The 23,411-nt window shown below is 34.2% G+C and overlaps 1 protein-coding gene across 8 annotated transcripts in view; it reads right to left on the reverse strand.

Annotated features, from left to right (window-relative positions):
* Positions 1 to 23,411, reverse strand: part of nrg2a (neuregulin 2a) — a 93,446-nt gene that overhangs the window by 6,691 nt on the left and 63,344 nt on the right. For 4 of the 8 annotated variants that reach the window (XM_016545138.1, XM_016545140.1, XM_016545136.1 and 1 more), the window contains exons 4-7: positions 21,972 to 22,092; positions 10,665 to 10,723; positions 5,352 to 5,375; positions 1,006 to 1,108 (exon numbers count right to left, since the gene is read on the reverse strand). In XM_016545138.1, the coding sequence (XP_016400624.1) occupies positions 1,006 to 1,108; positions 5,352 to 5,375; positions 10,665 to 10,723; positions 21,972 to 22,092 (307 nt within the window). Of the gene's footprint in view, positions 1 to 1,005; positions 1,109 to 5,351; positions 5,376 to 10,664; positions 10,724 to 11,021; positions 11,099 to 21,971; positions 22,093 to 23,411 lie in introns of all 8 variants that reach the window. The other 4 variants (XM_016545139.1, XM_016545137.1, XM_016545141.1 and 1 more) reach the window with 1 other exon arrangement.

Raw genomic sequence — 23,411 nt, forward strand, 5'->3', positions numbered from 1 at the left:
ATACCTAAACTTAACAACTACCTTACTAACTATTAATAAGCAGCAAATTGGTAATTTATTGAGGGAATAGTTGTAGTTAATGGTTTGTTAATAGCGAGAACTGGACCTTAAAATAAAGTGTAACCAACATTTCAAAAGAACAGCAAACTAGCTGATTAAAAGTATATATATATATATATATATATACTTTTAATCAGCTAGTTTGCTGTTCTTTTGAAATGTTGGTTACACTTTATTTTAAGGTCCAGTTCTCGCTATTAACAAACCATTAACTACAACTATTCCCTCAATAAATTACCAATTTGCTGCTTATTAATAGTTAGTAAGGTAGTTGTTAAGTTTAGGTATTAGGTAGGATTAGGGATGTAGAATATGGTCATGCAGAATATGTGCTTTATAAGTACTAATAAACTGCCAATATTAATAATAGGCATGATAATATGCAACTATAGGCCTAGTTATTAGTGAGAACTGGTCTCTATACTAAAGTGTTACTGAAATTTATATTTAGCAAAGAATCCTGAAAAAGTAATTGTGGTTTCCACAAAAAAACTTAAGCAGCACAACTGTTTTCAACATTGATAATAATAAGAAATCAAATCAGCATATTAAAAGTAAGTGACATTGAAGACTGGAGTATTTCAGCATTTCCATTACAGGAATTAATTACATTTGAATACATATTCAAACAGAAAACAGTTTGAATCATTTCTTGAATCATAATAATATTTCACAATTACTTTATGAATGCAGCCTTGGTAAACATAAGAGAAACCCCTCAATAAAATAAAATAAAATAAATACAAAATAAAAAACATTTTGAACTTGTGTGTACTTTTAAAAGTTCATTTATAATTAATATTCATAATATGTGATTTCAAGTTTGATAGACAGTTATACAATTGAGGCCAGTCAAAAAATAACTTAAGGCACAAATAAATATAACTGCTATAGTAATATGTTATTATTATAAGTAATATCACTGCTTTTGTGCCTTATACTTACTTGGTTTTGCAGTAGGCCACCACACAGACTATGCCCACCACCAAAAGAGCCACACAGATGCCGGTGATTGTCAGGACTCTCTTCTGATAGAGCTCCTCTGCCTCTGCACATCACCACACACACACACACAAACACACAAACACACACACACACACACACTAATTATCAGCCTCGTCTTCAACTAAAACTGGTTCTAAACTCTCTCATAAACAGTCCCCACTGCTGCGCCGATCCTTCTTCATGCAATCTAATGATGAAATCTGAGAGATATCACGTACGGCTCAGATGAACATGTTCTTCCTATCGGGCATTCAGCATGACTCAGATCTCGTACACTCTCATTAACAGCATGGATATGAGGATTAATCGTGAGATGGGAACGAGGCTCAGGCCTCGACAAGGGCTCTAATGGACCAGCTCAGCAGTGGAAAGCGCTTGCGTGAGGAATAATGCGTATCATTATCGTGGACGTGAGGGAATCGGTCTGTCTGAACAATCTACCGATGGGCGCTGATGATTTCTGTGAGTCCATGGATGCTTTCCTCCACTGGGGGGCGTCACAATTCAGCTCAATTTACAAGATCAAACAGCATATCAAGAGGACAATTGAAATGTGGATGAATGTTTGGGACAAATTGGTTTAAGAAGTGATTACATGGAGGCACAGAAACAATCATCAGGATGTTTGTTTGGCTTGGTCAGCTATATTTGATTAATGTATTCATAACCAATCAAATCATGGATGCATAGAAAAAGGAATATTCTGGATGCAGTTGATCAAATTGAGCTCATTTGACAGCATTTGTGGTATATTGATTACCACAATTTTTTTTTTTAAGAAAATAATAAAATAATAAATAAAATAAAAGAAATAATAAAAAAATCTTTCAATTATTTTTTTACAGTCAGTTTAGCTCTTTTTGAGTACAAAATAAATAAATAAATTTGACTCTGCATTTGCCTTCTTTAAAAAGACAAAAAAAAGTAAAAATCCAGGTTAAATTGAAGCTCTTACAATGGAAGTGAATGGGGCCAATTTGTAGACGTTAAAATAATGTTTCAATAGCATAGTTGTAATATATTAACATTATTCTTGTTAATATGATTTTAATAAAAAAAAAAACTTACTAACCATTTATTTGCAAAGTTTTTTTTTTACTTTAAAAGCTTAAAATGACTGTAAAAATATCTACACGGTTAATAGTTTAAATAATTAATAGATAATAGTTTAATTCTATAAAATTTTAAAATATTAATTAGTAATTAGTAATAGTACTTATTAAAATTAAGTATATTTCTGCTTTCAAATCCTTCAAAATGTTTCCCTATTTACAGTAGTTCCATTGTAAGTGCCTCACTGTAACCTCGATTTTTGCGTTTTTAATGAAAACAAGGGATGAGTCAATTTTTGTGGTAACATAACATTATGCAACAAACCTTAAACCGACTGGAAAAAAGTTCTTCAGTTCAGAGAATACATATTTTAACAAAAGATTTGATGTAAGTGCTTTTATAAAGCTTCACTGTAACCTTGAGTATTGCTTATTTAAAGAAAACCTTTTTTTTTGTCCTAATCAACATTATGCCACTCATGCTGTAGATTGAGCATAACTTGTTTAAACCCGGAATATTCCTTTAACACAAACTGAATATTGGGTACAATTCAAAAGGAAATGTTTTTTTAAATATCAAACCACAGACTACATCCAGCCTTCTGCCTTTTCCTTGGAAATGGGCCTTGGTTTGGTCTCACAGACCTTCTAAAAGGAAGAGAATACGAGTCTGAGAGGGATAGGGGCTAGTTAGGGGAGAAATATTTCATAATCAATAATGAAATAATCCAGCTGTCGTTTGCTCGGTAGTACAGAGCGATGAGGAGAACATTATTTCTGAAGGGCCTCATTTGTGCTGGTAGGAACGGTAGTGCTGAGTATGTGCTTTAAGCACACAACGTGACTTCATAGAGAGCCTAGTTTACACGTACCATAAAATGGATCATTTTCAAGGGAAAACAGAGGCTGTTTTTGTAAGCAAAGAACAGACGACTGGGAGAGGTCATATAAACAACCTAATTATGGGACTGATGCAGTTTGGCATGCCAGGGCACTAGGATTCAGTTTGTTCAAGCCCAGTAAAATTAAGAACAGAAAACAAAAGAGAAACTCTGTTCAATTTGAACCATTATCAAATACAGCTGCAGAAATCGCATTGGTGAAGCAGAAGAATAGAAAGTAGCGTGCAAGGATAGAGATGAAAAATAATTCAGCAAAGACAACAGGAAAGCGGGCAGATGGAACAGGGAAAAGAACTTGAGAAAATGAAAGTAAAGGAACTATTTTGTTTGAGGAAAGAAAAGGGAACTTTTATCTGCAGCACGCATCCACATTGCATTGAAAGCAATGCACCATGATCAACTGTACAATAAAAGACCATCTGGAGAAGTTACAGCTGCTCATGATCAGATTTTATGTAAACGCTTTGTAAATACAGCTGTACAATCCCTGATGCCAAAAACTAAACATGATTTATTCAGTATTTTTGTTGTTTTCTAGTAAAAATACCTACAAATCAAAATGTACAGTATTAGGAATTGTTTTTTGTTTTTTTTATTTACCTACTGTATTCACCTTTATCTAAAATGACAAAAATGTACAATTTAGTTTATTTAAAACAAGAAAAAATTAAAATGTGGTAGAAAAAGTTATATTACATTCTTTTAAAAATGTCCAATTACAATAAACGGGCTAAATCCTAAAAGTGCATGTGTAAGGGAAAACGAACACGTTTTATCAACGTGATCCAAGGCTTTCCAGGTAAAACATAATTAGATTGAATGTTAGTACAACTCCAGTGCACATAAATTCACTTGAAGCCACACTCTTGTTATGTTTACCGTTCAGTAAACACCAGGATGGTGTGTAAAACTGACGGAGGTTTACACAAATCACCCCCGCATAATGCTAACTCCTTAAGAGCCTGCGACTAGCTGCATACACTTGAAGAAAACTGTGTACATCTTCATGTTGATGACAAAAAACTGACTCATTTGCCGACTCTTTATGTCGTTCCAACCAATTCAGCAAAATATATGGTTGTCAAAAATCCTACGTAAAACTTGAACTAACTACGCAAGTTGTTAAATGCTCACAGTAAAACTGTTTCTGGCAACGTTTTTAGGGCTGCAAGAAAGTTTATGGCTAATTTTAAACAGGTAAAACACAGTGAGCCGACTGAAACTTGTTAACTGCACGCAAATCCAATTTAGTTGTCAAAACTGATCTTTTGGACATTTTGAGCATATGATATGAATATATGATGTATATACAGACTACTGTATGGATTTTTGGTTAAAAGACTGCTTGTGGGATTGTAAAATGGCTACAAAAGGAAGTTTTTTTTAGTGCTGTCAAACGATTAATCGCGATTAATCGCATCCAAAATAACAGTTTTTGTTTACATAATATATGTGTGTATACTGTGTATATTTATTATGTATATATAAATACAAACACATGCATGTATATATTTAAGAAAAATATGTTATGTTTATATATTAAATATATTTATAAATAATATAAAATATACGAATATGAATATATAAATATATAAATGTATAAACGTAAATATTTTCAAAATATATACTGTATGTGTGTGTATTTATATATACATAATAAATATACACAGTACACACACATATACTGTATAATGTAAACAAAACTTTTATTTTGGATGCAATTAATCGTTTGACAGTACAAATTTTTGTATACTAATTTTTTTATACAGCTTTTTAAGGGGCAATATAATATGACATTCTTTTTGATAGAATTCATTTATTTAAAAAATATAATGCAATTCTTATAATAAATAATTTTCTATATTAAGCATCTTTTTAATTTCTGAATTAAATATATATTATTTTGATTTTTTTTAAAGCTCCGGTGAATATTGTGCAATTTGTATGATGTTAAATATGAGTCATCATGTTACTGAATGACAGATAAAAATAAAACTCAAATAAAAATCTGATATGATCGTTCAGACTAAAACACATTCCAAAAAAACAGATTTTAATCAGATATTTAGACCAAATATGGATGCTTATAAACAACTTTCTGCCTGTCTGAACAAAGCCTTAAAATCCCACTGGGACAGGACGAGGGCTGCAGATAATGATTCCCATGCTGACTCTTGGAAAGAGGGGCTACTATACAGAGCAACGGCTGATTGACAGATTTATTTGTTAATCAATTTGTTCATTTGCTTTAGAGTCCATCAGAGAGTTGTGTGAAATGGAATGAGAGCTACACAGTTCAATCTGGAAATCAGAATGAAGGATCGGTCCATACCCATAAATTCAATCCCAAGAGACTCTGCCAGTGCAGAGAGTTGATAATGAAGAGCAAAACAAAAACAGAGAGAGAGAGGAAAAGATTTAAACAAGATTTAAGAGAGAGATATCCCACCATACACAGGAACACATATGGGCATTATGAAAGTCACATTGTGGACACATCGTGCAGATACTAAAGAGAATAAGTGGTTAGATCATGCAGGTTAGAGCACGACTGAAATACGACCACACCTGTATTAATGGGTAAGAGATGATTATAATTGCGCGTAATAAAATAGAATTATAATTAAAATCATCAAACTAGCATCTATAACACAAAACTAGTAGTTTATATTTCGGTATTTATTGCATGGATTAGGATCGGAGATTTTAAAACGAGCAGCTATGTTAGTAGATTCGATTCACTGTCACTGTTAGGCACTTTAATTCATGTTATTCTACGGCAGTTATTTCAACTCTATCATTAATATAATTATTGTTATACTACAAACAAAACAGCAAGATTGCAAGTGAATTGATATACATTCCAGTGGTCATTAAACTACACAATTAAAATATCTCTGATGTGTCTTACCTGTGGGGCACACAGACAGCTGATATTATTCATAAAACATTTTGGTGCATTTTTACGTTAATTGTTAATGACAAGATGCTATTTACACTCTATATTAGTAAAACATGCTCTATGCAACAAATATTATGATTAGACAAAGTAATTCAGGTATTATTATACTCAAATTTGCATGTATCTTCAGTCTGGTTTGAGTGTCCTTTCAGATAGAACACAAGACTGAGACCGCAGTCGTAGCGGAGCTGAGAGTGTTATAACTGGTGGTATACTGAAGCTGATAATGCTATCAAAATATATTCTTACACAAAGGGCCTGGGATCAGGATAATTAGATTATTTGAATTAATGAATGAGTGACAAGCAGTTTTCTGGGCAGCTCACGTGCCTAATATTAGCTGCAGGAAATTCTCACTGTTTTCATGACGACGGAATTTTGCAGGCCTGATAGAGGTGGAACAGATGAGCAATCCTCAGGAAGAGATTTTAAAATACTTTTTATTTTAACTTTATAATGCACAAAAAAATAAATAAATAAATAAAAAAATAAAAACACTGTAACACTTTACAATAAGGCTTCATTTGCTAACATTAGTTAACATGAGACAACAATGAATGAAACTTCTACAGCATTTATTTATCTTAGGTAATGTTAATATCTATGATCTAAATATTTTTAAGATCAAAAGTTGTATCTGTTAATGTGCATTAAAGGGATAGTTCACCCAAAAATGAAAATTAGCCCATTATTTACTCACCCTCAAGCCATCCTAGGCGTATATGACTTCCTTCTTTCAGATGAATCCAATCGGATTTATATTAAAAAATGACTTTGATCTTCCAAGCTGTTTAATGGCAGTCAGCGGGTGTTGCATTGCTTCAGTCCAAAAGAAGTTAAATAAAGCGCATCCATCCATAATAAAAAGTCCCTCACACGGCTCCGGGGGGTGAACAAAGGACTCCTGTAGTGAATTGATGCATTTTTGTAAGAAAAATATCCATATTCAAAACGTAATAATCACTTTAATCTAGCTTGCGCCAACAGTTGTACACGGAAGCAGCTCCGGGAGGATGACGTAAGATGTTGGCGTTGTGCATGCGCTGTGCATGCGCACCGCCGACGTCCTACGTCATCCGACCAGAGCTGCTTCAGTGTACAACAGTGAGCGCAAGCTAGATTAAATTGATTATTACGTTTTAAATATGTTATTTTTTCTTACAAAAAACGCATCGATTCCCTAAAGGAGACCTTTGTTCACCCCCCGGAGCCGTGTGAGGCACTTTTTATTATGGATGGATGCGCTTTATTTCACTTCTTTTGGACTGATGCACTGCAACACACGCTGACTGCCATTAAACAGCTTGGAAGATCAAAGACAATTTTTAATATAACTCTGACTGGACTCCGTCTGAAAGAAGAAAGTCATATACACCTAGCATGCCTTGAGGGTGAGTAATTCATGGGCTAATTTTCATTTTTGGGTGAACTAACCCTTTAATGCAGTGTGAACTAACATGAACATGAACATCGTAAACATCAACAAAGGTTAATAAATGCAGCAAAAATATACTGGTTATTGTTAGTTGATGTTAGTTAATGCATTTAACTAATGTTTACAAATTAAACCTTATTGTAAAATGTTACCAGAAAACACAAATATAATGGTTCCTTTGCCAGGGATTGCCTTGTATATAAAGGCAGCTATATATTTTCATGTATAAAGAATGATTTGTATTTTGAGATTATTTTTTTTTTAATAAAATTTTCTGTCAGGTTTTCCATGGCCTGCAGTCTAAAAGCCCCTGGGCTGTTGCAGTGCTCCAGCCGAAGGTCAGCTACTGTTTTAGCTCTCTACTATGACTCTAATTGGTCGAGTGATTACAATTCTCTCAACAGCGAGTTGAACAGAAAGTGACAAAAAATCACTTTCTCTCGGAGACGACAGCTCTGAAGACACATCTGTCCTCATGCACAACCTGCACACTGGGATTTACAGCCGGGCTTTGCATGACATCTTGTCAGATGTTCTTCTCTGCATTGTAATATTCCTACCATGCAATAAGATGGGGATGCCTTCATTTCTCTCTTTCAGCCATGGCACCAAAGCCATTTTTTCCTCAAGCTGCTTGTACCTACACGCACCTATTGTGCTACATTTGTACTATTTACATTTCCTCAGGTCTAAAAGCCTCAGTACCTGCACTGTTTCAACAGCTTATGTTGACAGACACTCATTTCCAGACCTCCCAAAATGAACCGCTACAAAATACGGAAAGGAAGCCTGGCTGTTGACAGTGAAAAAGCTAACAATCCACACATGCAAAGACTTGATCCGCTGTCCTGATATAGGTAACAACTCAGGTCGATAAATCATGACATGACATAACATGACACAGGTTATAGCACAAGTGTCATATTATCATTTTTCTTGTTTTGCACCACTTTGAGCATTTTTAATAACACCTCATGAATTATTCCTTTTATACAGTGAGGAAATCTAACTGTATGCGCTTTCCGTCCACGGAGAGTTTTGTTAACATCAATCTTTCGTGTTCTACCTCCTGTCTTTTTATTAACTAATAAATATATGTTGAGATTAAGCGCATAGTAAAATGTAAACAGCGGCAGCATAGCAACGCTGTCGAGAGCACAAAGGCCTGATTATACATTCTATGTGGACACAAGCGGGAGCCAATAGCTCACAGGCATGAGCTGTCAGGTGTAGTGATCCCTGTGCCTCCCTCTAATCTAGGTGTTATTCTGCAGTTGATGGACATGTGCGGTGGAGATGCCGATCTGTAGCCTTATACAGTTAAAATGTGTCACCTCGGGGAAGTGGAGCTGTTTAATTTCACAGCATAATTAAGGGGTGGATTTTTGAACTGTGGGGTATGCAGGGGATTGTGCGAGAAAAACAATGGCTTGTTTTACACCGCACACACTTGTGAAACTACAGAACATTGTATTGTATGCAAATTACTACAACTGATATAAAAAAACAAGACGAAAATGACAGCTTCTTTGCAAAAATGTCTCTTCATTTTTTTTTTTTTTTACTTTGCTGAGAGCTAATGTGCAGAAAACTGAGGCTGTTATAATCATATCAAATAAAATAGGCTGTAAATATTACGAAATTGCAGAACTCGGTCATTTCAAATACATGTACATTATATGTACATGTACATATAATGCATACATTATATGTAGAAAAATGATTTACATATAGAGTTTGGTAGAAAAATGATTTACATATATTTATGCATTCAGAAGATGCTTTTATGCAGTGACTTTTGCATTCAAGGAATACGGTTTTATAGTTCATATGTTCCCTGAAAATCGAACCCACGACCTTGGTGTTGCAATCGCTATGATCCACTGTTTGAATCATAGGAACTACCATTGATATTACATTTTGTAAAATATTAAGTTTTGGCCGATAACTGATAAATGGCTGACATTCAAATTCTATAATACAATAAATTCTTATAAAACACAAAATAGTTTTAGCTTTAAATTAGCTAAAGATTACCAGTGTTTTTAAAGATTAATTAAATGTCTAATTATTAATTAAAATATCCAACTAAATTAAACCATCTAAATGAAAAAAATATAGAAAATGAGTATGCACAATTAAATACCCAATATATATTCAGTATTAGCAGATACTCATAAACAAAAAAAACTAATATGACATTGATCATCCTTAATAGGACATTTTATGGACATTTTATTTTATTAATTCAATATTAGTTCTCAATTTGTGATCACTACGGCACATTTTTTATATTTAAATAATTATTAGCTGACCATTCACTTGTTTGTAACATTATTTTCTAGTTGGAAAATCTATAGCATGTGTTTATTGTTAGTAAAGTGACAGTAATTATATTTCTGTTGTATATGTTAAAGCACGATGCAGCATTTAATTAGGCATGTTTTGTTGTCATTATGATTATAACTAAGTTACGGTTTAATTTATTAAAGAGATTAACTAAGAGTCTAAATGTCTAATTATGAATTAAAATATCCAACTAAATTCAACAATCTAAATGAAAAAAATAGAGAAAATGAGTGTGCACAATTAAATACCCATATGAGCCAATATATATGCAATATTAACAGATACTCATAATAAAAAAAAAAAAAATATATATATATATATGACAACCAATAACCAATATGGCATTGATATCTTGTTCATCCTTAATAGAACATTTTATGGAGATTTAAAAAAAAAAAAAAAAAAAAAACTTTAATTTTTGGTTCCCATTTTGTAATAACTACTGTGCATTTTTTTATATTTAAATAATTATTAGCTGATCATTCACTTGTTTGTAACATTATTTTCTAATTGGACAATCTATAGCATGTGTTTATTGTTAGTAAATTGACAGTAACTATATTTCGGTTGTATATGTTAAAGTATGATGCAGCATTTAATTAGGGTTGTTTTATTGCCATTTTGATTATAACTAAGTTACGGTTTAATTTATTAAAGAACATGCATTCATACTTAAAAACATGCATCACTGATCATGTTACGACATAATGTAGAATCAATTAACCAATGATGCAATGGGTGAATGGCACACAGGACCAAATAAAACTGATTAATTGTTAAAAAACTGGTTTTGTTAGAACAACAAGTATATTATTAACCATTACAGAACCACATTCCACGTCCTCAGTTTCAGCATGCAAACAAAACAGACAGACAGACAGAAGAAGAAATGGACATACGGTAGAAACTGGCCATAACGTAGGTTTGACAGCGATCACCAGTAAAGTCATTTGGACACCTGATGGAAGGAGACAAAACCATAGAAAGAAAGAGAGAGGGAGAGAGTGTCGAGCAGAGAGAAAAGATGCAAGAGAAAGAAGAGAGGGGAAAAAGAAAGCAGAGAGAACATTAGGACAACAGCACAATGATGTACAGCAGAAGCAGAGGATCCCACTGGAGGCACCACTGTTGTCTATTTCAGGACAGACTTAAGCCAGCAAGCCTTGGGAGGTGGAAGGAGGTAAGGGAGAGACGACAGTGGTAACCCAGTGACAGCTGGTCCTCTGTTTGCGGCTGTGCATCTCAAGTCAACATACTTTTATTAGGTTTGGGCATGTATAACTTCAGGGGTTCTGTCTGCAAGCACCGCTGGCCGAAGTATCCGTCCGGACATCTGGGGGAAGGAGAGGTGGAAAAGATGACACACAGATATACACCAAACACACTCACACACATCACACACAGAGGATTTTACGCACAGCGAGGTCAGAAACACAACCGCACAATCATTCCAATGGCAACCCGGTATTCTTCAGCCAACGTTTGTTCAATAAGAGCAATTTTCTTAAGCATTTTTGTTTTCTGAATATCTAGCAACCATACTTAAAACAATAATTAAAACACTTTTTTTTAAAAAGTGTATCTTCAGTTTACACTACCATAGTTTGAGGTTTATTTATTTCGTAATTTTTTTTAAAGAGGTCTCAACAAGACTGCATTTATTTGATCAAAAATGCAATAGAAACAGTACTATTGTGAAATATTATTTCAATTTAAAATAACTGTTTTTTACTTAAATATATTTTCAAATTTAATGTATTCTCGAGGAAAAGCTGAATTTTCAAGAATCTTCAGTAACATGATCCTTCAGAAATCATTCTAATATGCTGATTTGGTGACACTTTTATAATTATTATCAAAGTTGAAAGCAGTTCCTTGATATTTTTTTAGGATTCTCTGATGAACAGAAAGTAAAAACAAAAAGGCATTTATTTTAAAAGGACTTATTCTCTGTAACAATATATTAAAAAAAAGTATTTTCTGTTTCTTTTGATCAAAGGAATGCGTCCTAAATTGCTTAATAACAGTAGTAATTTCTTTAAAAATAAATCAATCAAACTGACCCCTAACTTTTGAATGGTAGTGTATATCTATTTATTTTTCACATTGCAAATCTAATGAACTGTTATGCTTAAAGCAAGGGGAAAAAATATTTGCCACGATATTTTCTGAAAACAGGCGTTTTCTTGTTTTAAGCAATAATAATGATAATAATAATAATAATAAAACACTTAAAAATTAAAAACTGGAGTAATAGTCAACAGTCAAGTACAAACAATAGCCAAGTAATATCAAACATATCTTATACAGTAATACTTTTTAGGTGAATGAATTAATTTAATTTCTTATAAAATTATTACACAATTAAAACATATCTTACACATTTTTGCTTCTCAAGTAAATTGATCTTGTTGTCAGAGTGTTATGTATTTTTACTAGAAAAAAAAAAGAAATAAAACTGAGCTGTATCTCAGCCTATAAGCAGCACATCTCTAATACGGTCGCCTGATTATGACATGGCTCTCATTCATGGATTTGATTGGCCAATTATGCTTATTCATGTTATTCCAGTAAACAAATTACGGCTCATCAGTGCGTAATGAGCGATATGGGGGTAATGTTTTCACAGCGTTAATTCCTCTAACTCGGTAACTGCTCTAGTCAGCTATCACTGATGAATGGCCACCTTCAATTTCCAGGACAAACAGAAAGCGAGAGCGAGCGTTATCTTCTGTCACCAGCTTCTCTGCAGAACGTTGTATCCCTGCGCTTCCCAAGTTGGACCGCCAGAGGCACATATATTTCGTTTTCCAGTAAAAAGACCATTATACTTAAGAAGCAAAATTGTGTAATATATATATAAAACTTTGTTTTCAGAGAACATGTCTAGCTTCATTCTTGCTTTAAGCCTAAATCTAACAACATTTAGTGAGATTTATGTTTAAAGCAGTACAGGGCCCCTGTAAAAGTCAAAAAAAGCTCTTATGCTTGGCTTTTGAAGTAGGATGTGAGGCATTATGCATGACACAATACATGCAGCACACACACGAAGCGTCGGTGAGTTTATAGAGTGTAAAATGAGGCAAGGTTCAGGCCGTAACCTCTTCACTGCGCCGCTACAGAGCCGTGTCACCGCCTGGCACGTGGTTAAACACGCCAATGTTAACTACAGAGACCCTGGGAATAACAGAGAGATGATGAGAGACCGCAAGCTGTTGTAGTCTTTAGGGGAACGCAAGCTGGGGTGCACCGGAGCGCAGACATGCTTTAAGTAACATGTAAGCCGCTGAGGGGGTCAGAGGTCATGGAAACAATGTTCTCCTGCTGGAGAGCGCCAGAGGGACGGAGCGGCGTGTGCGCACACGTGTGTCTCTCAGGAGAGGACCTCTGGGGTTTCAACTCCTCAACTTCATTCATTCCTTTCTCGAAATGAAGAACAGATCTTGTTATGTCTGTCTGTGTTCATTGTTTGCCTAAAGCGTACGGTTTCAGACTTGTCCTTGTGTCTTTACCATGAAGAAATGCGGTAATGCAATGATATTTTCAGGTTGGTCGAAGCATTAATGTACCAATCAAAAATTTTGACTTTTTTATAATCTTCAAAACACTTAAAAAAAAAAAAATGACAAACAGCTAAACTTTTTCACAAGAACTATTAAACATTTAAAAAGCATCCCAGGATGAACTGGCTTTACTGTTTATATGAATTATTATTAACGACATAATATTTTATTAATTTTCAAACATTTAAAAAGCATCCCAGGATTAACTGGCTTTACTATTTATATGAATTAGTATTAATAATATATTATTATATTAATTTTCAAACATTTAAAAAGCATCACAGGCACTGACTTAATTACTTTTTTTTACTTATTATTAATATAATTATTTTCTTTAATATCAATAATAAATAAATAGATCATGAAAGACAAATAGCTAAACTTTCTCACAAAAACTATACATTTTTTAAACATTCAAAAAGCATCCCAGCATTATTATTTAAATCATTTATTATTAATAATATTATTATAATATAAATTTTCAAAGATTTAAAAAGCATCACAGGATGCACTGACTTTATTACTTGTTATTGATACTTATTATTAATATATTTATATGTATTAACATTATTATTAATAAGGATTAATAATGGCTTTATAATGGTTAAAATGTTTATTATTTCACACATTTTAGAACAATAATAAAGCCGTTACTAAAAATAAATAAAGTAAGCAAGCAGGTAAGCAAGCAAGTAAACAAGCAAGTAAGCAAGCAAGTAAGTAAGTAAACAAGCAAGTAAGCAAGTAAGCAAACAAGCAAGCAAGCAAGTAAGCAAGTAAGCAAGCAAGTAAGCAAGTAAGCAAACCTGAATATAATTAATGGAATTAATATGATAGAATTAATAGACCTGAGCTATAACAGCTGTATTTTTTATTTTCTAACATTAACAATAGCATTAAAGATAAATCGATGTATTGCTCCTAACAATCTTTATTGTACCTTTAGTATTACCAAAATTCTAAGCAGTATGAGATTTTATTTTATACAAACAAACAAATAAACAAGTAAGCAAGTAAGTAAGCAAGCAAGCAAGCAAGCACACCAGAAAAAAACTGTATTGCTAGTAGCAGTATGTCCAGATAGCTGGATGGAATTGCAGGTTTGATTACAATTAATTACAGGTAAACAGAGGCAGAAGCTGTTTGACTAAGAAAGTCTTGGTGGTTAAGCCTGGAGTGAATGCCAACACACCAAAAACACAACATACGCTATTGCCCTGCTAAGATGTTTTCAACAGGGAACGCTGATAAAAGACGACTGAAGATAGTTTTTTTTTATGTCTTAATAAAGATGTTTTTGTATGGTGCTCGTGTCTCTGGTCCTAATTAGTGCACGAACTTGTGTGCTTTAATCTTTTTTTATTTCCAATATTCTCTGTATAAAATATCAGAGTGGCGTAGTCGGTTTCATCATAGTGGAGTTCTAAATCTTTAGAATTAGTCAGACCCTAGTGGTCTTTTCTTCCTAGCTCCTGCCACACAAGCAAGCAAGCAAGCAACTAAGCAAGCAAGCAAGCAACTAACTAAGTAAGCAAGCAACTAAGTAAGCAAGCAAGCAAGTAAGCAAGTAAGCAAGCAAGCAAGTGTATCCACACTTGTTGACCATCAACCTCAGGAGGTCAAACTAAATACAATTGGTTTAATTTTCTGTTGATTTCATATAGAGGTTTTCCATTTTGACCTGCCTGATTAACAAAATTTAAAACCCAATTTTGTAGTCTTCAAGCAATAAAGTCATAATTAATAATAAATAAAAAGTTTATAATAAAAATTTGATGTATCCAAAATTTTGACTGGTCTATTAATTATCTATTAATATTTACAGTCATAAACACCTGCTCCATTCTCCCAGTTACTTTATTTCTTATGCATCTTTGCATTATTCTCTTTTCTTCACGCTGTCTGTTTCCTCCAGTCTTTCCCCCTTCCCAACCCCTGAGTGCGTCCTCCTCAGCTCTGGACATGCATTTTTCATTCCCTCTCTTTCCCTGTCTCTCTCTCTCTCGCTGGCAGCAGGAGCCGAAAGACTCTGTTTAATGGAAATCTACAAAGGCAGCGAGAGAGAAACAGAAAGAGTGAATTTTTGCCAGAACTGGGCTGTAGAAGTAAACCTGAAGAAGATAAACATCATGATATTCCAAACAAGCCTAGACATCAGGAACACAGATACCAGTTCCAAGAATCCAGCTCCAGGTGGCCAAACCGTATATCGCACAACACAGCACATGTACTGAAGCTGAGCCATTACCACACTGGGAAGATTCAACATGGCAATGAGCCAGTGCAGAAACAACCAGAAAATACATGGCTATCTTTGCAGACAAGCATTTTTTTTATTTTTTTATTCCATAATACAAGATGAAGTTACTTGAGAAGCAAACTTGCGTAAAATAATTAGTAGTGCTGGGCAACGATTAATCGCGATTAATCGCATCCAAAATCAAAGTTTTTGTGTACATAATATACGTATGTGTACAGTATATATTTTAATGTATATATAAATACACACACATGCATGTATATAAGAAAAATATGTTATGTATATATATGAAATATAATCGCATCCAAAATAAACGTTTTTGTTTACATAATATATGTATGTGTACACTGTGTATATTATATATATATAAATACACACATAACCCTCTAAGGGATATTGTCATTTATAAATGACGCTAAGAAAATTGCATTTAAAATGTTCAACCAACAAAATGTTATTTTAGTGATGTCAAATGACATCCCCTTCAACCAGTAAAATTAAAATTTATTAGCCATGTGCTTCACATTTTTGGTAACCAAGTAGTAAAGGAGACATTAGCACATGTTAGGTCACATGCTCTCAAGGCTCCATAGTGAGTTCTATTTTAGACTAGAAAATACATATAAATTCAAGTTATAAAAAATATAATTGTACATCCAAATGTGTTTTCTAAAGTTTTTTGCCATTGTTAATGCACTTTTATAAAAACAACAACTCCCAACAGACCAACAAATCTGAGCGTCATGCATAACTGACAAAGTCCTATTATGTGATGCATATTTTGTGTAGCTGGCACTATTCACCAGCATTGGCGGGCAGTATAATAGCCTTTATGCATGTGTTTTAGGTTCATTTTTGGAAGATTTTTGGAAGATGGAGAGACAAATATGTACTTATTTCAGAAAGTATTGCTTATAGTGATATGATATGAGTGCATCAGAAAATCAGGTTGTAGTAATAAAACAAGTTGTTGAGGACCAAGGAGGATAGAAGCAATGTATGTACATATTTCAGAAAGTATTGATGATAGTGATATGAGTGCATCAGAAAATCAGGTTGTAGTAATAAAACAAGTTGTTGGGGACCAAAGAGGATAGGAGCAATGAGGGTGAGGGCAGTGATGAAGAATAGGTTGTTGTGGAAGTAAGGCATTTGGGTACATTATTGTATGCCAGTTTGAAAGATGTGATCCATACAACAACCAGAGGTCAGGAAAGATGCCAATGTCTATTGGCATTACTATAATGACAGACAGCAATGCTCCAATGATGACTGCACAAGTCAACATCTACTTATGTGTGGGTTGTGTGGGGTACACTGAAAAAGAAGAGTCTTGTTGACTTTCACTTGTGCTACGATAATTGATTTGAATTGTTGTTTTAATGCTTTTGAAACACTAAGACATGGTTTTCAGGCAGTGAAATTGCATCCGAATTTGTGTCAAGTTTTAGACATTTTCACGTGCGAATTCCAAATCAAATATAGAAAAAAAATTGAATGTTCATAAAGATTTTTAATGTTTTTTTTTTAAACAGTAAGACATTTTCTCTTCTTTTCAGATAGTGAAAAAGCATTTGATTGTGTGTGAAGTTTCAGACAATTTGCCAAAAATAATTTACCCTAATGGGACAAAGTCAGTTATAAATGACGGATCCCTAAAAAAAGGTCAAAGGTCAGATGAAGAAAATACATTTTGTAAAATGATTTTACTCCTAAATATATGTAAAATATAAAGTCAATAATTTTTTACGCTGTAAATTCATAATTACTCCTACAGAGGGATAAAGTATATATTTAGAAAACATTCACATGTATATATTTATATTCATATAATTTATATTATATATAAACATATTTAATATATAAACATAACATGATTTTCTTAAATATATTCATGCATGTGTGTGTATTTATATATACATAATAAATATACACAGCACACACACATATATTATGTAAACAAAAACTTTTATTTTGGATGCGATTAATCGCGATGAATTGTTTCCCAGCACTAATAATAAGATAATATATCTTGAATGAAGTTTAACACTACTGGCATACAGTTCTTGGTTTAAGTATAAATAACAATTTGCTAATGGGTTGAGAAAAATACACTTCATTCAATATATTATAACAATATATTATTTGAATACACACATACTGTTACAATTTTGCTTCTCAAATATCTTGTTTTAAGGAACATTTTCACTAGAAAAACTTTTTTTAAACAATGTTTCGCACATTATATACAGTAAATGCTCTGTCAAAAATGTTCTATTAAACCAATGGATGCAATTTTTAAGAGACAGACTGGGTAGAAAAATCTCTAAGTCAACAACAGCCATTAATACACTGTGTAAAAGAAAGTACTGCAAACATACACAAAAAACCCTCTAAAAATAGCTCCCTCAGTCTGCTATTATAACATCTAATCCTGTTTAAAACACACATCAGTCTCTAACCAGCACCACTGGCAAATCACACACGAATATTAACCCAGATCCTCAAAAGGCTAAAATGCATTTATACTATATTTGCTGAACCTTCATGCTTTGTCATTCTGCTAATCTATTTTCTTTATTTAACTATTTAGTCAATTATTTAAAGCTTTACTGTAAGGCTGTAGTTGACGTTTCACTGTGTAAAGCTGCCGTAAGTCATGTGAAGTCATGTGCCCTCGATCAGGTCACTGTAACTCTGTAAAATGAGAGGCTGAAGAGTCCACTCTGACCCAGAAGGCTTTGCATCACTTCTATGCAGCTTGTGAATCTGTCCGAATCAATCAAAGAATGTAGAATTTATCCAGCACACACATACACACGTCACACCTAAACGACATTCTCATGGAAATAAAGCGTATTCTCTTGATCTTCATTGTGTTGCATAATGAAGGAAGCATCTGTTCTGAAGAAAAAGTACTGCTGTTATGAAAAAAAAAAAACACATACTTTAGAAGCAGCTGTTTTCATACACTAATATTTGGAAAGCTTTCCACGAACGGAGTACACAAAAGTGCCTGAAGCTCTTAGAAATTTAAGTTTTCGGGGTTTTTTTCAACAAATGGTCAGTGAAAGGAGGCACTTAGTTTTTTGATGGTCAACCTCAGGAGGTCAAGCTAAATATTATATCAGCGGTTTTATTTTCTGTCCATTTTATATGAGGTTTGGCATTTTTGCAGCCCTGTGACATGTAAAATACAGTTTTAAACCCAGATTTTGTAGTTTTCTAGTAATAAACATTAAATAAAAAATCAATAACATTTAATCAAATAAATATAAAAAAAAACTATGCTAGAATGGCAAACGGTTGCAAATTCAGAACAGAACTAGCTAGTTGTGCTTAGTGATAAACTTATACTTTCATTTAATTACAGATAGTTGTAAAAATAGTTGTTGCTGTTTTATCTTACAAAAACTGGTAGGATTAAAGGTTGAGCTTGATGAATGCAGTCAACATTTTGTTTTTTTTTGTGAAAATGTAAAATATAACCAGATGATTTACTTGTTTTATCGTTGTGCTGTAGAAAGAGACCAAAAAAAATGTAAAGAATTTTGTGTAATATTTTAAAGAATGTATTTTTAAACATTCCACAGGTAAATGTTTCTGTTCAATAAAATTGGTTAATAATTAAAACAGCTTTTTCTACAATAAACTGAACATCAGTTCAACATATTATACTAAAATTAAAACACTGCTGTATGATTTTAATTGCTGAGTGAACAGTTGACCTCCGAGGCAGGACAGGCCAAAAAAAAAATAAATTTAGAGATTTTTAAAGATATTTGATTTGTTTAAATTAATTTTTTTTTACTATTTTTTTTATTACAAACACTGTTCAAGAGAAGATGTTATTATAGTAAAACGACCACTAAACTCAATAACCTACAGTCTTCAGATCAGAACTTGTCCTTGATGTTCAACACCAGGACAGGCCAAAAAAAAAATAAATTTAGAGATTTTTAAAGATATTTGATTTGTTTAAATTAATTTTTTTTTACTATTTTTTTTATTACAAACACTGTTCAAGAGAAGATGTTATTATAGTAAAACGACCACTAAACTCAATAACCTACAGTCTTCAGATCAGAACTTGTCCTTGATGTTCAACACAAGAAGGTGTTGGGGGCCGTGAAAAAGCAGCGCCGGATACCAGTCAGGGGCCCCCTCAGCGGTGGGCCATGAATCTCCTCTGGCATTTCTCTCTCCACCTCAGTTTTTTCATCTGTCCCAGTCTTATGTAAACATAACAGGGGTGTTGATGTGGAGCTGCTGTAACTTGGCAGGCCGTAAAACCCCCCCCTCCCCTCAATCATAATCCCAGCAAGAAAATAATTATGGCCTGGGGCATTTATTACCTATTCCCTCACTCCATATATGTGTGTGTGGAACTTCGTATTTCAAAGAAAAAAAGTAAATATGAGGTAGCTTGTATGGCTGGACTTGTTTAGCTGGTGAGTAATTCCTATGGAAGTCTGGCCTATATTGAAATGAGATAGCTCTGGGGCAACAATTCCCAGCGGGCCTTGACTGCATTATCCGACTTTTCTGGACCTGTGCCTCACCCATGAGTGAATTAGCTGCAGCAATTGAGTTAATGCTCCTTCCAATTTGTACACAACTTATTGAATGGCTGTTGCAGCTTTGTCCTGGCTGTTTGCTTGCTGAGCAGGATTCCAGGGATGCAGACGCGCAGACCATGCAGCTGGGCTGAAAATACCAGCAGGTGCACTCATAACATGGCGCAACATGCGAAAACAACGAAGAGGAAAACCAGCACCTTACGGTTTATTGCTATAATACCCCGTCGCATAAATAGCTCCATATAACGCACAAACACAAACTTGTTTCCATGTACATCCTTGTTTGTTATCTCGCCCTTCGCAGCTACTTAATCGGCTTGGTCTTGTTTTGATAATGCGGGCGAAAATGTTTTTTTTTCGGCCCATAACAAGACGTCCTGAGCATCCCTGATTTAAAAGCATCTGTGTACATCGGTGTCCTTTTCCCCTGTGATTGAAATGTAAGCAAACTGACTTATTTACCTTGTGGGAGGCCTCTGACTCTTGTAAATATTTGTTCCAGCACTAAACCAGCATGACATGGCAGTTCACAATGGTTTGATGCACATCGCTCCAGCACGCTAAACGTGGGCCACCGGAGCAGGACGAGAGGCCTGTTTTTTTCAAATCCCCAAGCACATCACAGTCATATCACACTCATCAACATCTGCACCAGTGAGTCAACCCGCTGTGCCCTGACACAAGAGGGACTCGACCGAAGACAGAGCGAAAGATGGAGAGAAAGAGAGAGAGAGAGTTTAAGTAGAAAAGGATGGGTGACTTGATGGATACCATTTGGCCTTTGCTGGAAAGAAACAAGGAACTCCAAGAACTAGGGATTCTTACTTCACTTAGCGTGCAGTTCTTAATCTCTCAGTTAGAAACATTATGAAGAACAGAAAGAAGGCAAATTGTAGAATAACAGCATTGAATATACTGCTGTTTCTTTAATTATGGGTATAATTATGTCCCAGTGGGTTGGTTTTTATTAAAATGAATAGATTTAAACTTTTCTTTCTTTTTTTATATATGATGGTCATATTAAAAACTATGCATTCATCTTTTATTTGTGCTGCCTTTTGTAATAATTTCAATATTTAATTATATAATATAATTTCAATCATTTTAATCTGTAATTTCAATTGTTTTACCCTTGATTTTCCATTTTACATGTACTTTTTACATCCTTTACTTGTTATATATACATACATACAAACCTTAAATCTTAAGTCTTAAATCTTATAAATTAAGAAAAGAAAAAAAAAACTCCACAACACTTATTTTGAAAAAATTTACAAGCAAATAAATGATATACAGCCATTTTTGGTTATAGTATATCATTTCCAAGCTGTAATTTTGTTCAACTATGCAAGTATGAAATTATTGTTTCCCTGAGTGTATTTAAAGTCCATAAAATGCTGACTCTGAAATTAGCTAGATGAAGAAGCCAGCCTTTTTTATTCCAAAATTTTATTGTTAATTTGGAATATGATGGAAATGACATTTGTTGGTTCAAAAATCAAATCAAATCAAATCAGATCAAATCAAATAAAATCAATTACTTGATGAATGTATATACACTGTTGAACAGCTTTTTATTATTATTTTTCATTAATTTTTTCCCCATGTGCACAGGACCTAAAAATGCCAATAGTTTAAGAAAGAGCGAATATGTAGAATCCCTTTGATTTAAATAAAGTTGGGATTGGTGTAATCAACAAGAGTCTGTGACTGAGAGAGAGAGAGAAAAGGTGAAGAACAGTGTGATCCACCAGGAGTATAAACAGATTGACATGAGAGAAAAGGCTCAGGAGAGAAACTCACTTGCAGGATAGCCGATTTATACCATGTATGTAGTAACAGTCGCCGCCATTCACACAGTACGCCTTCTCTGACTCGTTGCATCTTCTGGCGTGACCCGAACCCGGAGATAACGTTGTGGTTACTGCAGGAAACAAAGACAAAACATCTTAAGACATCAGCATGCCACCCAAAAAACAAAAGACAGAGCTTTCAGTGAGTGCTTAGTAAACAATAAAGAGAAAAGCCACTTGGTTGTGCAAGAACCGAAAACACACATGCCAGCTTCTCAGATAACATTCATTACATGTTACTGATAATTTATCACATTTCAGCTCATGTCCCATTCCCTACAATAACAGTCATTCACTAGAACAATGACTCCTTGGTTTTCATCACAAATCTCTCCGTACATCTTTGCTGCTCTGCTGAGGTTCGAGACGTTCGATAGGCAAAGATAAATATTTCAGTGAGTGCTGGAACCCCCCCCACACCACCTGCTCCGACTGATTCACAGGTCTGGAATGGATCCGTATTCCCGCCGCGTTGTCCGAGCAGCGTTCAACATGTTTTAGAAATACTGCACCTCATGGGTACTAAAAATTAGAGGCCTGGAAAAAAAATGGCGAAATCACATTACGGTCATACTGACAGCAGTTTGTTTACCTTTGGTACCAGCTCAAGGGGTGTACAATGGGGCGCATGAATATGTTTATTGAATTTGTAATCAAAAGCAGAAACGTGAAGATTGACAAGGCAAACTGTTTCCCACAGCCACATTATGCGCATACCTATGCTGTTTCTCACCGCTGTTAAACTGAACATGTCTACAAACACTCATGTCATCACCATCCAATTGATGCTTTTTCAAACACGCAATGGTTTCTGTTTAGCACCGCACAGTGGAGCATCTTTCATTACGGTCATACTGACAGCAGTTTGTTTACCTTTGGTACCAGTTCAAGGGGTGTACAATGGGGCGAATGAATATGTTTATTGAATTTGTAATCAAAAGCAGAAACGTGAAGATTGACAAGGCAAACTGTTTCCCACAGCCACATCATGCGCATACCTATGCTGTTTCTCACCGCTGTTAAACTGAACATGTCTACAAACACTCATGTCATCACCATCCAATTGATGCTTTTTCAAACACGCAATGGTTTCTGTTTAGCACCGCACAGTGGAGCATCTTTGTCATGCTGAAACGGCATTCAAAGCAAATGTTTAGAAGGAACATGCTTATTTAATCTGGCTAATCACAACGAAAAAGACAAATGTCTCCTCCAGCAATTTTTACGGCATGGCTTCACCACATCAAGCCCACCGTTATTTATGTAATTAAAGAAATATTGTGATATCCAAACTAATGTTGTTAGATTTGCTGGTTAGCGTGACTCGGTTCGCCCCTGCTGGCAGATGCTGTTACTACACCATTAGGAAGCAAAAAAAAAAGCATCTTTC

The sequence above is a fragment of the Sinocyclocheilus rhinocerous genome, unplaced genomic scaffold (assembly GCF_001515625.1).
Source record: "Sinocyclocheilus rhinocerous isolate Xijiao unplaced genomic scaffold, SAMN03320098_v1.1 scaffold69, whole genome shotgun sequence".
Lineage (NCBI taxonomy): Eukaryota > Metazoa > Chordata > Actinopteri > Cypriniformes > Cyprinidae > Sinocyclocheilus > Sinocyclocheilus rhinocerous.